This window comes from Myotis davidii, unplaced genomic scaffold (assembly GCF_000327345.1).
Source record: "Myotis davidii unplaced genomic scaffold, ASM32734v1 scaffold385, whole genome shotgun sequence".
NCBI lineage: Eukaryota > Metazoa > Chordata > Mammalia > Chiroptera > Vespertilionidae > Myotis > Myotis davidii.
In genome coordinates, this window is record NW_006296096.1 from 347,593 (window position 1) to 363,238 (window position 15,646).

Consider the following 15,646-nt stretch of genomic DNA (forward strand, 5'->3'; position numbering starts at 1 on the left):
CCGCTCCCGCACCTCTCCTCCCCGCCCCGCGCCCGGCTGGCCTCGGGGCTGCCTTCTCCGCTGCACGGAGCATCTCGAGGACGGAGGAATAAACTTCTCCCCGAGCGCGGACCCGGCGGCTGGTGGCCCCTTGTCACCGTGGAAGCAGAGAGAGGAGTCGGGAGAGGTCACGTTCGGGAAGAGCCTAGGAAAGTGCTCGGAGACCACTGTTGGAGGTTATTGTGTTTGGGGAGAAAAAAAAAATGCATCTGCAGCCGAGTTCCTGACGGCTCCCCTCCCCCAGGCCTGGCTGTGACATTGCCGTGGCCACAAAGGAGGAGGTAGGGACGGGGGTGGAAGAACAGGTGGCCCACACCCTGCAGTGGACAGCCCCTGACTTCAGGAAAAAAGTTCATCCCAGGAGGTCTGCTCTGCTCTGCTTTGTCAAGTTAAAAACACAACGCAGAAAACCCGCAGAGCAGCAGCGGGCTGTTCCCTTGTGCAGACAGTAGTAGGGAGCACCGTCCTCCAAGTTTAATTGACCGGCTCTTGTCCTTTCCCTTACCTCTTCGATGTTACCCGCGTCCTGGCAGGTTTGACCCTCATCCCAAGAGGTAGTACTCTCAAACGGCACTCAAAAATTTTTTGCCTTAAAACAGCTACAGGAGGAGTTCATTGTAGCAATCTTCCTTCCAGCCAGCTGCCTGGAATACCCTAAGGCAGGTGCATGCTGAAGTCCTAAATGAACCTTATATCTTAATGTCCATCAAAACAAGGGGTTAAAAACGGAGAGGTGTTTTCTCCTTTTTACCCAATGTTACATTTGTAATGGAAACATTCATTTAGAAAGAAATGGTAAAGGTGCAGAATCTGTTCCTAACAGTCATCTCAGAATCAACCATAGGAGAGATGTCAGTCTTAGGCCCCAAGTGCCGACTCCAACAGAGACACCCAGCATGGTTGATAGCAGTGCCGCTGGCTTTGAGACTAGCCATCCGCAGGCATACTTGGTTTTAAAGGTAGGAGATGAGATGATAAATAAAAGTGATTTTTTTTCTTCCCTTGACTAGATCTTGTGCTCTGATCACATTTCCACCCCTTGCTAGCTTTTGTAGCTTTGGGTGAGGGGGCTCCTTCTGGCATGTGATCTTCGGTAAGCTTCCTTGGGAACCCAGTTTTCTCTCATGGACTTAAATATTACTTGACTTTATAATACAGTTAAAGGAGTCCCCCTTCCCCAGAAACAACCACTCATCAACAAGTAGACCAGAAGGTGTGTTTCAGGGTTCACATGTCTATAAAATTAAGCTCTAATCCAGTCTCTGTCCACGGGATCTCCTAGGCTAGCAAACTTTTTTGGTGTAAGGATCCCTTTATATTCTTAAAAGTTATTGGAGATCCCAGCGTGTGGTATGTCAATATTTACCATCACAGAAACAAAAACGGAGACTTTTAAACAGTTCTTAATTCATTTAAAAATAGAAACAAGAAGCCCATTACTTGGTAACATAAATAGCTTTTTTTAACTAAAAATAATTTTTTCAAAACAAAAACAAAAGTTAGTGAGAAGGGTGGCATTGTTTAACACGTTTGCAAATCTTGATTATATGACACTAGGAGATATCTGGATCCTCATACCTGCTTCTGCATTCAGAGCACACATCTGGGAAACCACCATACACTTGTGAAAGAACAAGAGTGGAAGGGGTAACTGATAATGTAGGATTTTTATGAAAATCGTTTTTAACCTCTTGGACCCTCTTCCCCCCCCCAAAGCCTTGGGAAGCCTAATGGGTTCCTGGACCACTTTTGGAGAGCTAGGTTATCCGAATTATTTTGCAGGGTTTGGTGGGCAGGGATACATTATGGTGTGATTGTCCTCACCTATTCCATTTGCTATAGTCTGTATTTGGAATAAAAAGTGGGAGCAAACAGAATGAGATACATGTTTGAAGTGGCTCCCACGGTGGCCCTAGACAAGAGCAAGTAAGGCTATGGTGGCACTGCGCAGGCCAGGGATCTATAATATAACAGTCTCTGATAACAACAGTTGCCTAGCCTGTATGCTCTCTGTGGGAGGGCTCAGGAATAGGGTAAGGAGGTGGTTAGTATATTATCATTTGGAAAACCATATTTTATTTTCCTGTGACTATTGGTGGATAATTTTTGGCTTTCAGTAAATAGGATGCTGTTTGTATATAGTGTTTATATCTGCACATTCATTAAGTCCCCTCGACTTATAATAAATTGTGCATTTACTGCCATTCTTTCCATGGTTCCTTATTTGTAATAATATCATGTAGTTATTGAGGGAGAGAAGATAAAATTAAATTCATTTTATTTCAAAAAGTTTGAAACAACTGACTAAAAATATTTTCTGTCTTGTACTGATAGCCTTACAAATTATCAATATTTATTGCAACTGTTGGGAGATGAGATGCAAAGAGTAAAAGTCATGTGGATTCCTGAGAACTATTCACTCACATCTTTTAAAAAATTTCTTATTAAAAGCAGTGCTTATTTTTAAATTTTATATAATTATATTTTTTCTTGTGCAAAGTACTATTTTTCAGCACTAATATAGATTTATATGTCATGATTGATGATTAAATCAACTGTGCTTAATATTTCAAAATTCTCAAAGTTCTCTTAGTTTTTATACCATTATTTTTCCCAGCAGATATTTTACAGATTAAATTGTTCATCAATTATTGTCTTGCCCTAGTCGGTTTGACTCAATGGATAAAGCGTCAGCCTGCAGATTGAAGGGTCCTGGGTTTGATTCCGGTTAAGGGCACATGCCCCAGCTTGCAGGCTCCATCCCCAGTAGGGGGTGTGCAGGAGGCAGCCGATCAATGATTCTCTCTCATCATTGATGTTTCCTTTCTCTCCGTCTCCCTTCCTCTCTGAAATCAATATATATTATTTTAGTTCTCAATTTTATTTCCTTAATTATTTTTAACTGATTTTTATATTCTCACTTTTTATTTTCTCACTATACAGTGAGATTTATTTGACAATTCTTCCACCCCCTTCCACTCCCACCCCACTGTCTGATTCTTTCTAACTACTCAGGAGAACTATATGATGATTCTTTTTAAAAGTTTTCTATAGCTCTTGGCTCCAACAAAGACACTCTGCATATCCACTTGTAACTCTTAGGGGCCATAGCCAACTAGGAGAGATAGCTGTCAACAGTTTTATGTGGGTGTGTCCACAGGGTATAGAGCGTTCTGCTAGACACTTGTACTAAGTAAAGTCATGGCATGTTCCTTTGAGAGCCATTAACTGCTATAGAACAGCAGACTGGCTGTTTAGATAGAACAACCTGAATATATGATAAAAGAACTTTGTACTCTGAATGCATCTTTCTGAAATGTTGAATGGGCGAGTTTGTAAATATAGTGTGATTCATTACAATACACATCCGTACTCAACTGAAGTTTTTATTGAATTTTGTGAGATATTTTGAAATAATTTTCCATATAAAGGTGAGTTTGTGTTAAAAGGTATTGATAGAGTGTTTGGCTTCTATTAAACTCATGTGTGACACTTGTTCTAATTTAGTTACATTTTCATTATTTTTATTATAAGGCCTGCTGAAAATGACTGAATATAAACTTGTGGTAGTTGGAGCTGGTGGCGTAGGCAAGAGTGCCTTGACGATACAGCTAATTCAGAATCACTTTGTGGATGAATATGATCCTACAATAGAGGTAAATCTTGTTTTAATATTATGCATATTGATTTGTGCAGGCCCATCCTTTGAGTACAAAAAAAGTTGCATTATAACACAATTATACTGAAAATAATTTTATTAAGTTATCAGAAATATATTTAGGCTTTAAAGCTTTACTCTGAAGTTATACATAACCATAGATATGGAGAGCCCTTCTTCTCTTGGGAAATCTCAAGTTTCATGACATTCCTTCTGTGTTTGTATGTGTGCATTTCAGAGTTTTGTGAGAGTGAAATGTGAATATACATTTTACCTATACCTAACAGTCATTTAAAAAAAATGTGGCTATTATTTTTATGGGTTTTTTTGTTTTGTTATTTTGATGTCACATACTAGATTTGAATTGTACTGGTGAAGTATAATCATTTGAAGGCTGATTTAAAAATGTAATTAGTATCTCCCTGTTTCCTCTTCATAATGAAGTAGTGGAGAATCTACAGCTACCTGATGCATTTTTAAAAGCTCATTCTTTGCATATATAGGTAACTGTATAGCGCAGATATATATAAGGGTACCACAACCAATCCTTTGCTTTCCAGCGCTTTTTTAATTTACTCAAGGAAATGTTAGATTTTTTTTTATTACAAATTGATTAATAATTTTCAGACTTTTTTTATTTTAATGAAAAATCACCAAACTAAAGGCCAACAACAAATGATAGAATAAAGGCCTGAAGGAGACCTTAAGAGGTCAGGTAGTATCAAGCAGATAAGGATCAATTTAATCCCAAAGTCCTGTAGGAGGGAATGGTACAACTGTCCTATAGTTAACTCATTTCCAGAATTACTATATTTTTTGCATAATCTGAAACTTCATGTTAAGTTTCACATCAGTGGAGATGGAAAGAAGTATACTGCCTCATCTTTGAAATAGACTTATACTGTTGGATTATTTCTTAGACTTCTTTACCCCGGGTAAAGCAATCCAACCTCCTAGCTTTTATTCTAGGTCTGATATACCAATTGTTTAAATCAGCTTTGAAAAGTTTACCAGAACTTTGCGTCCCAAGCTGTGTAATGTCTTTGACTGTACTGAGGTAGGCTCTAAGGGCTTTGGTGGCCTTGGGAAGATGTTTATGCAGTTTAGAACTGAGGATTGATTAGATAAGTTTTATAAGGAAATCTATATATAAAAGCCTACTATGCAAAGTGTCCCCTCGGGAGTTCGACTGTCTGGGAGTTTGATCGCTTGCTATGATGTGCGCTGACCATGACCACCAGGGGGCGGCATGGACCGAAGGAAGGCCCTGCCAGCAGCCAGCAGCCAGGGAAGGGAGGCCCTGGCTGGCAGCTTGCAGCCAGCAGCCACTAGGGACTCAACCTGTGCACGAATTTCATGCACTGGGCCTCTATGTTAAATATTTTTGGTACTACAGGGGAAAAATGAAGAAATAAACGTGTGTTTGCAAAGATTTGGTTTAGACAGAGAAGCAACTTTTATTTGGCTTCCACGGTTAAGAATTTGCAGTAAAAGGGAAGAGCCCTACTGAAGTGAACCACCTATATAATAGTCTCTGTGTATTTGCTCTTGATAACTCTGTTCAATGCTGTATGATGGTTCTGGTTTTTTTTTTTTCTTTTTGTCTTCAAGGAGGATTAAATAGTTAACTCATTTCTAAAGCCAAGGCTACTTGGCATACTTCACCATTTAAATCAGAAGTGAAAGGAAGTTTTAAATAGAATTCAGGTTAAGCATGGAACTGTTCCTGGGATTTTGGAAGATGGTTTTAGCAGAAGTAGCCTCATCTTCTCTGAAAATCTGAGGAATTTCATGACACTGTTTTCTACCAGAGGTCATGAATGCTATATGTATTATAATGTGATAAAATAGGTTAGGAAACCTTTTGGTCACAACTGTTAAAGTGCAATATAAATAGAATAGAACTAAATCTAAAAGTTCACACTTTATTTGGGGGGAAAGTAGAAAATGTTTATAAACTCAAACCCTTAACTCTGATTATGATTTCTGTCAAACCAGAAGACTTGACTCTGGGAACATTGATTACCTGTGGACTTTGAAATCGAGGTTCCTCACTAGTTTAGCCACCTAGGAAAAGGTATCATACAGAAATTGTCTCTGAGGCAACTAACACACTCAGCGGTTCTCAACCTGTGAATCGTGACCCCTCTGGCGGTCCAACGACCCTTTCACAGGAGTCGCCTAAGACCATCCTGCATCTCAGGTATTTACATTACAATTCATAACAGTAGCAACATTACAGTTATGAAGTAGCAACGAAAATAATTTTATGGTTGGGTCACAACATGAGGAACTGTATTTAAAGGGCCAGAAGGTTGAGAATCACCGTGATTCTTGGTGTACAGTTCAACTACAAGAAAGGCAAAAGAATTAATTAGTTTATTCTAATAAGCAGTTAAGCAAAAATGCTAACTTGATGTTTTTTAAGAAGTTTAAAAGGAGGATGGGGATATCAGTACTGCTGTTAGGTTTTGATTGGTGAATAATGTAGGTCAGAGAGAAAATGAGAGAGGACATAGACTTTGCACATTTGTAATTCTCATCAGTTTTCCTGCATTAAAACAAATGGAAAGAAATTGCAAAAAAATTTAAATTAAGTGATACCATATTTTCTAGTGGTTTAAAATTTGCAAAGATTTACATATTATGAGATAGATAAGGAAGGTGGTCATTGTTTCTTTTTATAGATAAAAATGGTCTCTGAGAGGTGGTAACTTGCCTAAAGATGCTTTTCTAGTATGGTGGCACTTTAAGTTTTCTGAAACTATGGTAAATGGAATTTCCACTCTATCCATGTCTAACTCTTTAAGCAAAGAAATAGTTATTATTGGAAGCTGATTCATATCAGTATACCAAAATTTGATCTTAAATACTATCTAATGGCACCTTAATGATACAAAATTAGATAGGAATGACACATTTGTGGAGAATGTTTATATTTGAGGCTATGCACATGATAATCACCTTCTATTCTGAAAGATTTTACCTTTATCTTTTATGAAGTCCATCAACGAGTTGTAGAGATGATGAAATACCTCATTAGTGGAGCAAGATTACTAAAAACTCAAAGCAATCCCCTAAGCATAATACCAGGCTAGAAATATGTATGTTTTTATAGTTTAGTGATCCCTTGCTATTATGAAAACATGTTCTCTAAGATGTATTTAGCAAGGGAAAATTTGATAGAAAAAGAAAAACCTTGTCTTAAAAATAAACAAGTAGTTATAGACATTGAAATCAGAATGATCAGTTGATCAATTAGCAAATATATATTACATGTATCTAATGGATATAGTATACTACTAAAAATAGATATAGAAAGAAGTATTTTTTCCAAGCTCTTAATTTCATTGACATCTGCATGCTTCTGTTAGTGTTACATACTTATAATTCTATAATTCAGTCCAAGTTTTATGCCCTTCTTTGATGAAATAGTTTCCTCCTCAGGAAGAATGGATTCATAATTGGATTGATTTGTGCTATTTTTAGTGCTCTGAGCTGTAATCACCAAGATTTATCATTTCTGGTTTTTTTATACATAAACTTTATTTATGGAATTTATTTTACTAACTGAATAAGATTTAAATTATAGAGAGAAAATTTCTAATATTCAATTGTATTGAAAAGTGGTGTTAAAAAGCATTATGTAAACTTGCAAGCTGTTCTTTTTCTGGCTTTTCTATGTATTGGTAGTCATCAATGAGGAGTGACTTTGCCGTTAGGGAACATTTGGCGATATCTGGAGATGTTTTGTTGTCACAACTTGGGGGGGGGCGGGGGGACTGCTGGCACCTGTGGTGGGTAATGCACAGGACAGCCCCACAACAAATAATTAATTACCTGGCCCCAAATGTCAGTCATGCTGAGGTTGAGATCCTATATGAATAGCCTTAAACATTCTTAAATTGTTAAACTCAAGTCCCTGAACAAGGTGTATGTTAGATTTTTCTAACATAGATTTAAGCTTTACCTTTTCTAAACCAGTAATACATTATTTATTTACTTAAATACACATACACGTGTGTGTGTGTGTGTGTGTGTGTGTGTGTATACTCTAGCTTCCTATTAAAACATTCTGTTTTCAAAATAAGGTAATAGTTTTGTAAATGAAGTTCTCTTCAAGGCTGTGACCAGCTCTTCCCCCCCTTGTAAATGAGTGCCCTCTACTGGTCAATTTATTTGCTTTTATAATGAATAACAGTAAAATACCTCCTAAATTTGGAGATGTTTCCTATTTGTGTGTGTGGTTATGATCATTTTATAACTATATTAATTTTATTTAAAACGTTTTATTTATTTGTTTAAAAATCTAAAGTATCATAATTTACTCTCTCCTAATATTAAGATTACTCTGTGGACTAGTTTAGCCTAAGTATGTGGGTGAATGTTTTTGACTAAGAAAGGAAATGTAGCCTAGTAAGAAAAAAGAGGGGGGTTATTTTGCTTGAGGGAATAAGAAGTGGCACAGTGGCTCTAAATTTCTTTACATGCATGCAGGAGTGATGTGTTAATTGGGTGTGAGGAAGGGTCTATTCAAAAGTGGCAAATTGTGGAAGTTCATATTTTGTAGATTTTTATAGGATTGTAGAATAGTTGTGATCACCTGAATTTTAGAACAAACACAAAATTCAGGTTCTGTATTTAGGTCAATTTAAGAATAAGTGTTTACTTAATAATAACTATTAGACCTAAATGTTAAAAATTATTGGACATGTGTTATTCTTATTTGAATTTTTATAAATACAAAGCTTTAGAGAAATACAAATGAAAGTTGATAATGGCAATAAGTGAAAGGAAAAAAATGTTAATGGGTTAGCATCTCTTAAGAGGATTCTGCTTTAAACAATGCAATCAATTCTTTAAATTCCGTAAATATTTATCAGTGCCCACTTTGTACCATACAGTCTTCCTAGGGGCTGGAGACACATAAAGGAACAAAGGGACCAAATCACTGCCTTCATAGGACTTACTAGTCTTAGATGTATTTTGAAGAGCAAAGTTTCTAGACAGTGATTCTACTTACATATAACTGAATTTAGAGGCTTTATGCTTTAGGAGGGCAGTAGATTTCTTTCATCTCTTAACGATATTATTTATCATAGTTTCTAGGTTTATGGAACAGTTATAATATTGTGATCTTAAATTAGAGCCCTAGCCTGTTTTGCTCAGTGGTTAAAGTGTCGGCCTACAGACTGAAGGGTCGTGGGTTTGATTTTGGTCAAAGGCATGCACGTACCTTCGTTGTAGGCTCCATCCCTGGCCCAGGTTGGGGTGCATCCAGGAGGCAACCATTGATGTGTCTCTCACATCGATGTTTCTCTCTCCTCCTCCCTTCCACTCTCTCTCAAAATCAATGGGATAAATATTCTCCGGTAAGGATTAATAAAAACTTGTAGATATGGGTAATTAAAGTAAAATATTTGAGAGGATTAAATAGGGACATAGGGCTTATGTTACATAATTTTTCAGCTTTTTATTTTGAAAACTTTCCAATTTATGGAAAAGTAGTAAAAAGTTAGTATAATGAATACCAGTTACTCTTAAAATAGACATACTTGCTTTATATATGTGTGTGTATGGCTACTTTCACACTACAGTGTGAGTTGAGTAGTTTCACCAGAGACCAATTACTATCTGGCCTTTTATAGAAAAAGTTTGTCAACCCTATTCTAACAAGAAGAGCATTCCCTTATATAATCACAATGCAGTGGTGAAATTTAGGAGATTCAACATTGATACAAAGAAAAATTATCTCATATATAGCCCATAATCTAATTTTGTCAGTTCCCAGAATGTTCTTTTTTAACAATTCCTTTACTTTTTTTCTGATCTAGGATAAAAAAATTAGTTGTCATGTCTCAAAAATCTCTTAATCTAGGACAGTTTCTCAGCTTTTCTTAGTGATTCACGACAATAATACTTTTTAAAGAATTCAAACCAGTTGTTTTGTCTGATTTTTCCCTCATGATCAGATTTGGTTTAAACAGGTTTGGCTGGAGAATACTACATGATGTTATGCCCTCCTCTGTGCATCAAATCAGTAGGCACAGGTTTGTCCCATTATTGATGATGTTAACATGATTATTAGGTTAAGGTCATGTCTGTTTTCTCTCTGTAAAGCTATCTTTGCTTCTTTTATAATTGATAATGTACTCTAGAGAGACACTTTGAGAATATAAATATCCTGTTCTCCAACATATTTGCACCCAGTGAGATGTAGCATACACTGATAATTCTCACCAGAATAAATTAACTACCATAGTGAATGTAAAACGGTAGTTAATTTTCTGACTGTCATTACTTCTACATTTATTGGTTAACATTGGTTAACATAACGGCTCTCTATTTTCTTGTCACTCTCCTTTTTCATTTGTTTGGTTTGTCATATTTGTACTCGTATGAACTCATGTATTACTTTTTATTCAATGTGTTAAAGTCTAATACTATGTTTATAGAGATTCTCAAATTTGGTTTTTATATAACCAGTGGAATCCCTTTCAAACTGGCCTCTGTATCCTTTTGGCATGTTTCCATCAGTTTTTGAGCTCTTCCTTACTCTGTCACAGTGTGTTCCAGGTTCACCTTGTTCTTTCCATGGTCACACCCTGGATTCAGTCACTGTCCAAAGAACCCGAATTCCTTTTAGTGGGGAATTATATTTAAAAAAACCTGGATGTTAGGTACATTTATTGCAATTGCGGAGTCACTTTTTCTAGACCTTTCCCAATGGACAGAGCTAAGAAATATCTTGTATTTAAAAATCATGAGTTCATTCTTCCTCACCTCCCTCCATATTTTCATTCTACCTTGTGTAAATTTTAATGTTAAACATTAGACATGTTGAAATGAAAATGATAATGTTGGTCCTAAATTCTTTTCTTGGAGTATTATGTAAATAACACAAATTGAGTGAATTAACATTAAGTTAGCTTCTTTATTTGTATAACTAGAGGTCTGGTGCACGGATTCGTGCACCAGTAGGGTCCCTTGGCCTGGCCTGCGGGGATCGGTGAATCTCCGCGCTGCTGCAGCCTGGCCTTACCTGCCACCTCACGTCGGACTCCAGCCCGTTATCTGCATTGATCCCGCACAGCATGAAGTAGTGTGCGAAGCGGTAGGTGGCCGGGGAGGAGCCTGAGCCCGGGCTGGGCTCTGTGCCACTCCCTCTCACCCTGGCCCTGCTGTGCCTGGTAGGCTTGCTGCAGTTCCACTGAGGTCTCTGCGCCCATCCTAGGGCTATACCAGTGTACCCATGACCATGTCATCACAGCCTCACAGAGAAGCGGCCGTGGGCTCACACCCAGTCAGTCTCGATGGCGGGACTGGGAGCCATGAGCTCGGTGCCTGTTGATCAGCTGAGCGGCGCTCCCACCATGGGAGCGCAATGTCCACCAGGAGGCAGCTCCTATGTTGAGTGCCCCCTCGTGGTCAGTGTGCATTATAGCTAACGGTTGAGCGGTCGGTTAGGCTTTTATATATATACACTAGAGGCCCAGTGCATGAAATTTGTGCACGTGGTGGGGGGGTCCCTCAGCCCGGCCTGCACCCTCTCCAATCGAGACCCTTCGGGGGATGTCTGACTGCTGGTTTAAGCCTGATCTCTGCGTTGGATATCCCTCTCGCAATCCAGGACCAGTGGTTCCTAACCACTCACCTGCCTGCCTGCCTGATCTCCCAAAACTGCCTCTGCCTGCTGGCCTGATCACCCCTAACTGCCCTCCCCTGCTGGCCTGGTCACCCCTAACTGCCTCTGCCTTGGCCCCCCGCCACCGTGACCTTGTCTGGAAGGACGTCCAGAAGACATCCGGTCTCATTAGCATATTACTCTTTTATTAGTATAGATAGACGGATTAAATATTTTTCTCCATTGAGGAAAGTAAAGATCCTTTAATTTTCAAAATATTCTTAAACCATTTAGGAAAATATTTAGGAAAAGATTGAACTATTTGACTACATAAAAAATTAAGATGTCTTTAACAAAAATACAAGACAAATGGAAGTCTGTGAAAACTATTTGGATCATATATCAACCAGGAAGCTCTATTTTATAACTTTTAGAACAAAGCAAACATCAGAAAGGAAAAGGGGAGTGTAAGGATATAAATAGCCAATCTATCCACCAAAAATAAAGAAATAAATGACGTATAACATAAAAAGATGTCATTAATGTAGAAATGAAGTTCAAACAAATAACATTTTTACTTTTATATTGGCTAAGATTAAAATGATAACAGTGCTAGGAAGGGTATGGAGAAGTGTGTACTATTTATGGTATAAGTGGGAGTATGTAATCTTAAACTTTCTGGAGGTGTTTGTATTCAAATGTAAGCTGCGTGTCCTTTGACCACTTCTAGGTCAATTCCAATTCTAGGAATTTATTGCAAGGATTCAGTCATTTGAATAAGTGTTTAAGGTGAATACACAGGGATGCTTATTGCGGTATTTATGATTTTTAAAAGTGGAAATAATCTACATATCTACCAGGGAATGGATGAAGTAATTTATGGCTTATCTATACAAATTATATATAGTTGTTGAAAAGCATTTGGTAGATCTATGTGTACTGATGTTGAAAAATGTCTATTACATAAGTTACACTTCATAATGATAGCACATCATATAGAGCAGGGGTCCTCAAACTACGGCCTGTGGGCCACATGCAAATACAAATATTGTATTTGTTCCCGTTTTGTTTTTTTACTTCAAAATAAGATATGTGCAGTGTGCATAGGAATTTGTTCATACTTTTTTTTTAAACTATAGTCCGGCCCTCCAACTGTCTGAGGGACAGTGAACTGGCCCCCTGTTTAAAAAGTTTGAGGATCCCTGATATAGAGTATGATTCCATTTATCTAAAACAATGAATATGAACATAAAGTATTATAGGACATATGTCAAACTTTCATTCTTTGTGGTATTTGGTTTTTTAAAATGAACATTTACTGTCTGAAAGATAAAAGTAAATATTCACTTTTGTGGGAGAAAAGTCCCTCATGTATTAGATACAATTAGATTTTTTCATATTTACTGTTTTCCTCCCTTTTAAAGCCTCAACAAATTGGTAATGGTGATGTATCTTGGGTAAAGAAATTAGTATCAGGCCAATTAAAGAATAACATAGATATATAATACAAAACATGAAAAGTATGTTGGCATCTGTAATTATTAGGATTTGATCCATGATTGTATAGGCCTCACATTCTGACGTTGGCACCAAGTAACAGTTTATGGGAGAATACCACATGACTTCAACAGGTGACAGATGTGTGCTTATAATATCTTTGTTTTTAATCTCTTGTGCATATTTTCCTTGCATTTATTGAGATTTTTGGACCAGTTTTATCTCTGGGCAGTGGTACAAATTCTGTTCTCTCTAATCTTAGTTTAAGATTCAACATTCTCATTATTTCAAGCATTTGTCATTGTAAAGATGTCTTTTTTCTTTATCTTTTTAATAAATGTCAATAAAAAATTGTGTCATGATAACGAGCTGTTTTAGCACCTTGCACCCTAGTCAAAACAGAAATCTTCATGACCCTCAGAGACTTAGTTTTCCTTCCCTGGAACTTGTCCTTCTCCATTATATTTACTTTGAAATACAGTGATTGGTTTTGGAAAATGTATTCCAAGTGTAAATGTCCAGTGATCTTATAAGGTCAGGATACTATGGTTGTTTTATACATATAGTTAGTTCCTAGTAGCCAGTGGTCTGCCCCCTACCTTTTTGGCTTATAATAACATTTGCAATGTGTAATATATAAAATAATAGTTAAGTTTTATAGTACTTGTCATTTTATGAGGGGATTTTCATGTTATGAAATTCTAATCTGTATTCAGAGTCATGTGTGTTATTTACCCACTTTTACAACTGAAGGGACAGTGGTTAAGAGTAGATGAGAGATAAGTAGTTTGCCCACGCTCATACCACAAGTGAAGTTCGGTGACTGCCCATAGATAGATTCAGGAGTGTATCTCTAGCCTAGACTTCTGTCCTGAGCATCAGACCTATATATCAAGCTGCCTACAGCTCATAGCCACCAGAACAATCCACAAACATGGGGAATTCAACATGCTCCAAACTGAACTCCTCTTTTCCTCTACTCTTCCTTTTGTTTCCATCCCTAATCAGTTAGCTCTGCCATTTAAAAAAAATTGAGATATAATTCACATAGCATAAAATTCATCCTTTTAAAGTATACAGTTGAATGGTTTTTAGTATATTCACAAAGTAATGCAACCATTACTACTATATAATTCCGTAACATTTTCGTCACCTCATAACATTTTCATCCATAACATTTCTTCTTTCAGAAAGAAGCCCCATAACCCCACTTTGTCCTGCCAGCCCCGACAACAACTAATCTACTTCCTGTCTCTGTGGATTTACCTTTTCTGAACATTTCGTGTAATTGGAATCATACAATATGTGGTCCTTTTGTCTGGCTTTTTTAAAATGTACGATAATGTTTTCAAGGTTCATCTTTGCTGTCATCACATACTTTGTTCCTTTTATGGCTGAATAATATTTGGTTGTGTGGATATATCATATTTTGTTTATCCATCAACTGATGGACGTTTGGATTGTTTCCTCTTCTGGTCTATTTTGAATAGTGCTACTGTAAACATTCATGTACAAGCTTTTGTGTGAATGTATTTTCAGTTTTCTTGGGTATACCTAGAAGTGGAATTGCTGGGTCATATGGTAGCTTTATTTTTAACTTTTTGAGATGTCAGACTATTTTGCACAGTGGCTGCACCATTTATATTCCCACCAGCAGTGTGAAGTTATGCCAGTTTTACCCATTAAATATTTCTAAAAACTATTTATTTATTTACTTATTATATGTACATATTATTGATTTCAAAGAGTAAGGGAGAGGAGAGAGAGAGAAACATCAATAATGAGAGAGAATAATTGATTGGCTGCCTTCTTCATGCCCCTCACTGGGGATTGAGCCCACAACCTGGGGCATGTCCAGGAATTGAACCGTGACCCTGGTTCATGGGCCCATGCTCAACTCCTGAGTCACACCAGTTGGGCATCTCAAAACTATTTAATTTTCACCTATATAACTGTTGCTGCCTTAGGTCAGATTCTATCATTTCTTATAATAGTTTCCTAACTCATCTCCCAGCCGCCAATCTGGCCCTTTTCTATAATTTGCCATAATACTAATGCTGGTATATCTGATCCTCCCCTCCTACTTAAAAACCGTTTATTTCATTGATTTAGTCTAAGATGAAGTTTAAAACTTAATATGGCATTCAAGACCTTCCATAAGTTGGCCTCTGTGTGATTGTCCAGTTTTCTCTTCATCTGTGTACCTGTAATCCCTCCAAGCTAAAGTTGTATTGAACTTCTTGTGCTATGTATGTATTCAACATACTGTTTCATGTTTTTGTGCATTCTCTTTGTTCCTTCCTGCCTTCCCCTCCTCTCCTGTCTTTCTTAATTCATACAAGCAAAGATGATCTCGCCTTCCTGTGTGTCACTGTTGCACTTTGCCCTGCATATAGTATTGCAATATTGCATTGTATTTTAGTTATCTGTTTACATTCATATCTTTTACTCAGAGACTTTGTACTGTCTGGCACAGTATATGACACTTAAAAGACTTTTAGCCAAAACCGGTTTGGCTCAGTGGATAGAGCGTCGGCCTGCGGACTGAAAGGTCCCGGGTTTGATTCCGGTCAAGGGCATGTACCTGGGTTGCGGGCACATCCCCAGTAGGAGATGTGCAGGAGGCAGCTGGTCGATGTTTCTCTCTCATCGATGTTTCTAACTCTCTATCTCTCTCTCTTCCTCTCTGTAAAAAATCAATAAAATATATTTTAAAAAAAGACTTTTAGTAATTGTTCTATGATGTGAGGGAGAAAGTAGGTTGGTGGGGATGAATTAATAAACCTGTGTTTATATATCTCAAATTTTTTGCTTCTTCCCTATTATAA

At 37.4% G+C, this 15,646-nt stretch overlaps 1 protein-coding gene across 2 annotated transcripts in view; it reads left to right on the forward strand.

The window, feature by feature from the left end:
* The first annotated feature begins 279 nt into the window (after positions 1–279).
* The window catches only part of KRAS (Kirsten rat sarcoma viral oncogene homolog), a 43,588-nt gene continuing 28,221 nt past the window's right edge, over positions 280–15,646 (forward strand). The window contains exons 1-3 of one of the 2 annotated variants that reach the window (XM_015568675.1): positions 280–403; positions 1,597–1,686; positions 3,574–3,695. In XM_015568675.1, the coding sequence (XP_015424161.1) occupies positions 3,585–3,695 (111 nt within the window). In that variant the 5' untranslated portion in view covers positions 280–403; positions 1,597–1,686; positions 3,574–3,584. The remainder of the gene's footprint in view (positions 404–1,596; positions 1,687–3,573; positions 3,696–15,646) is intronic. The other variant, XM_006771018.2, reaches the window with a different exon arrangement.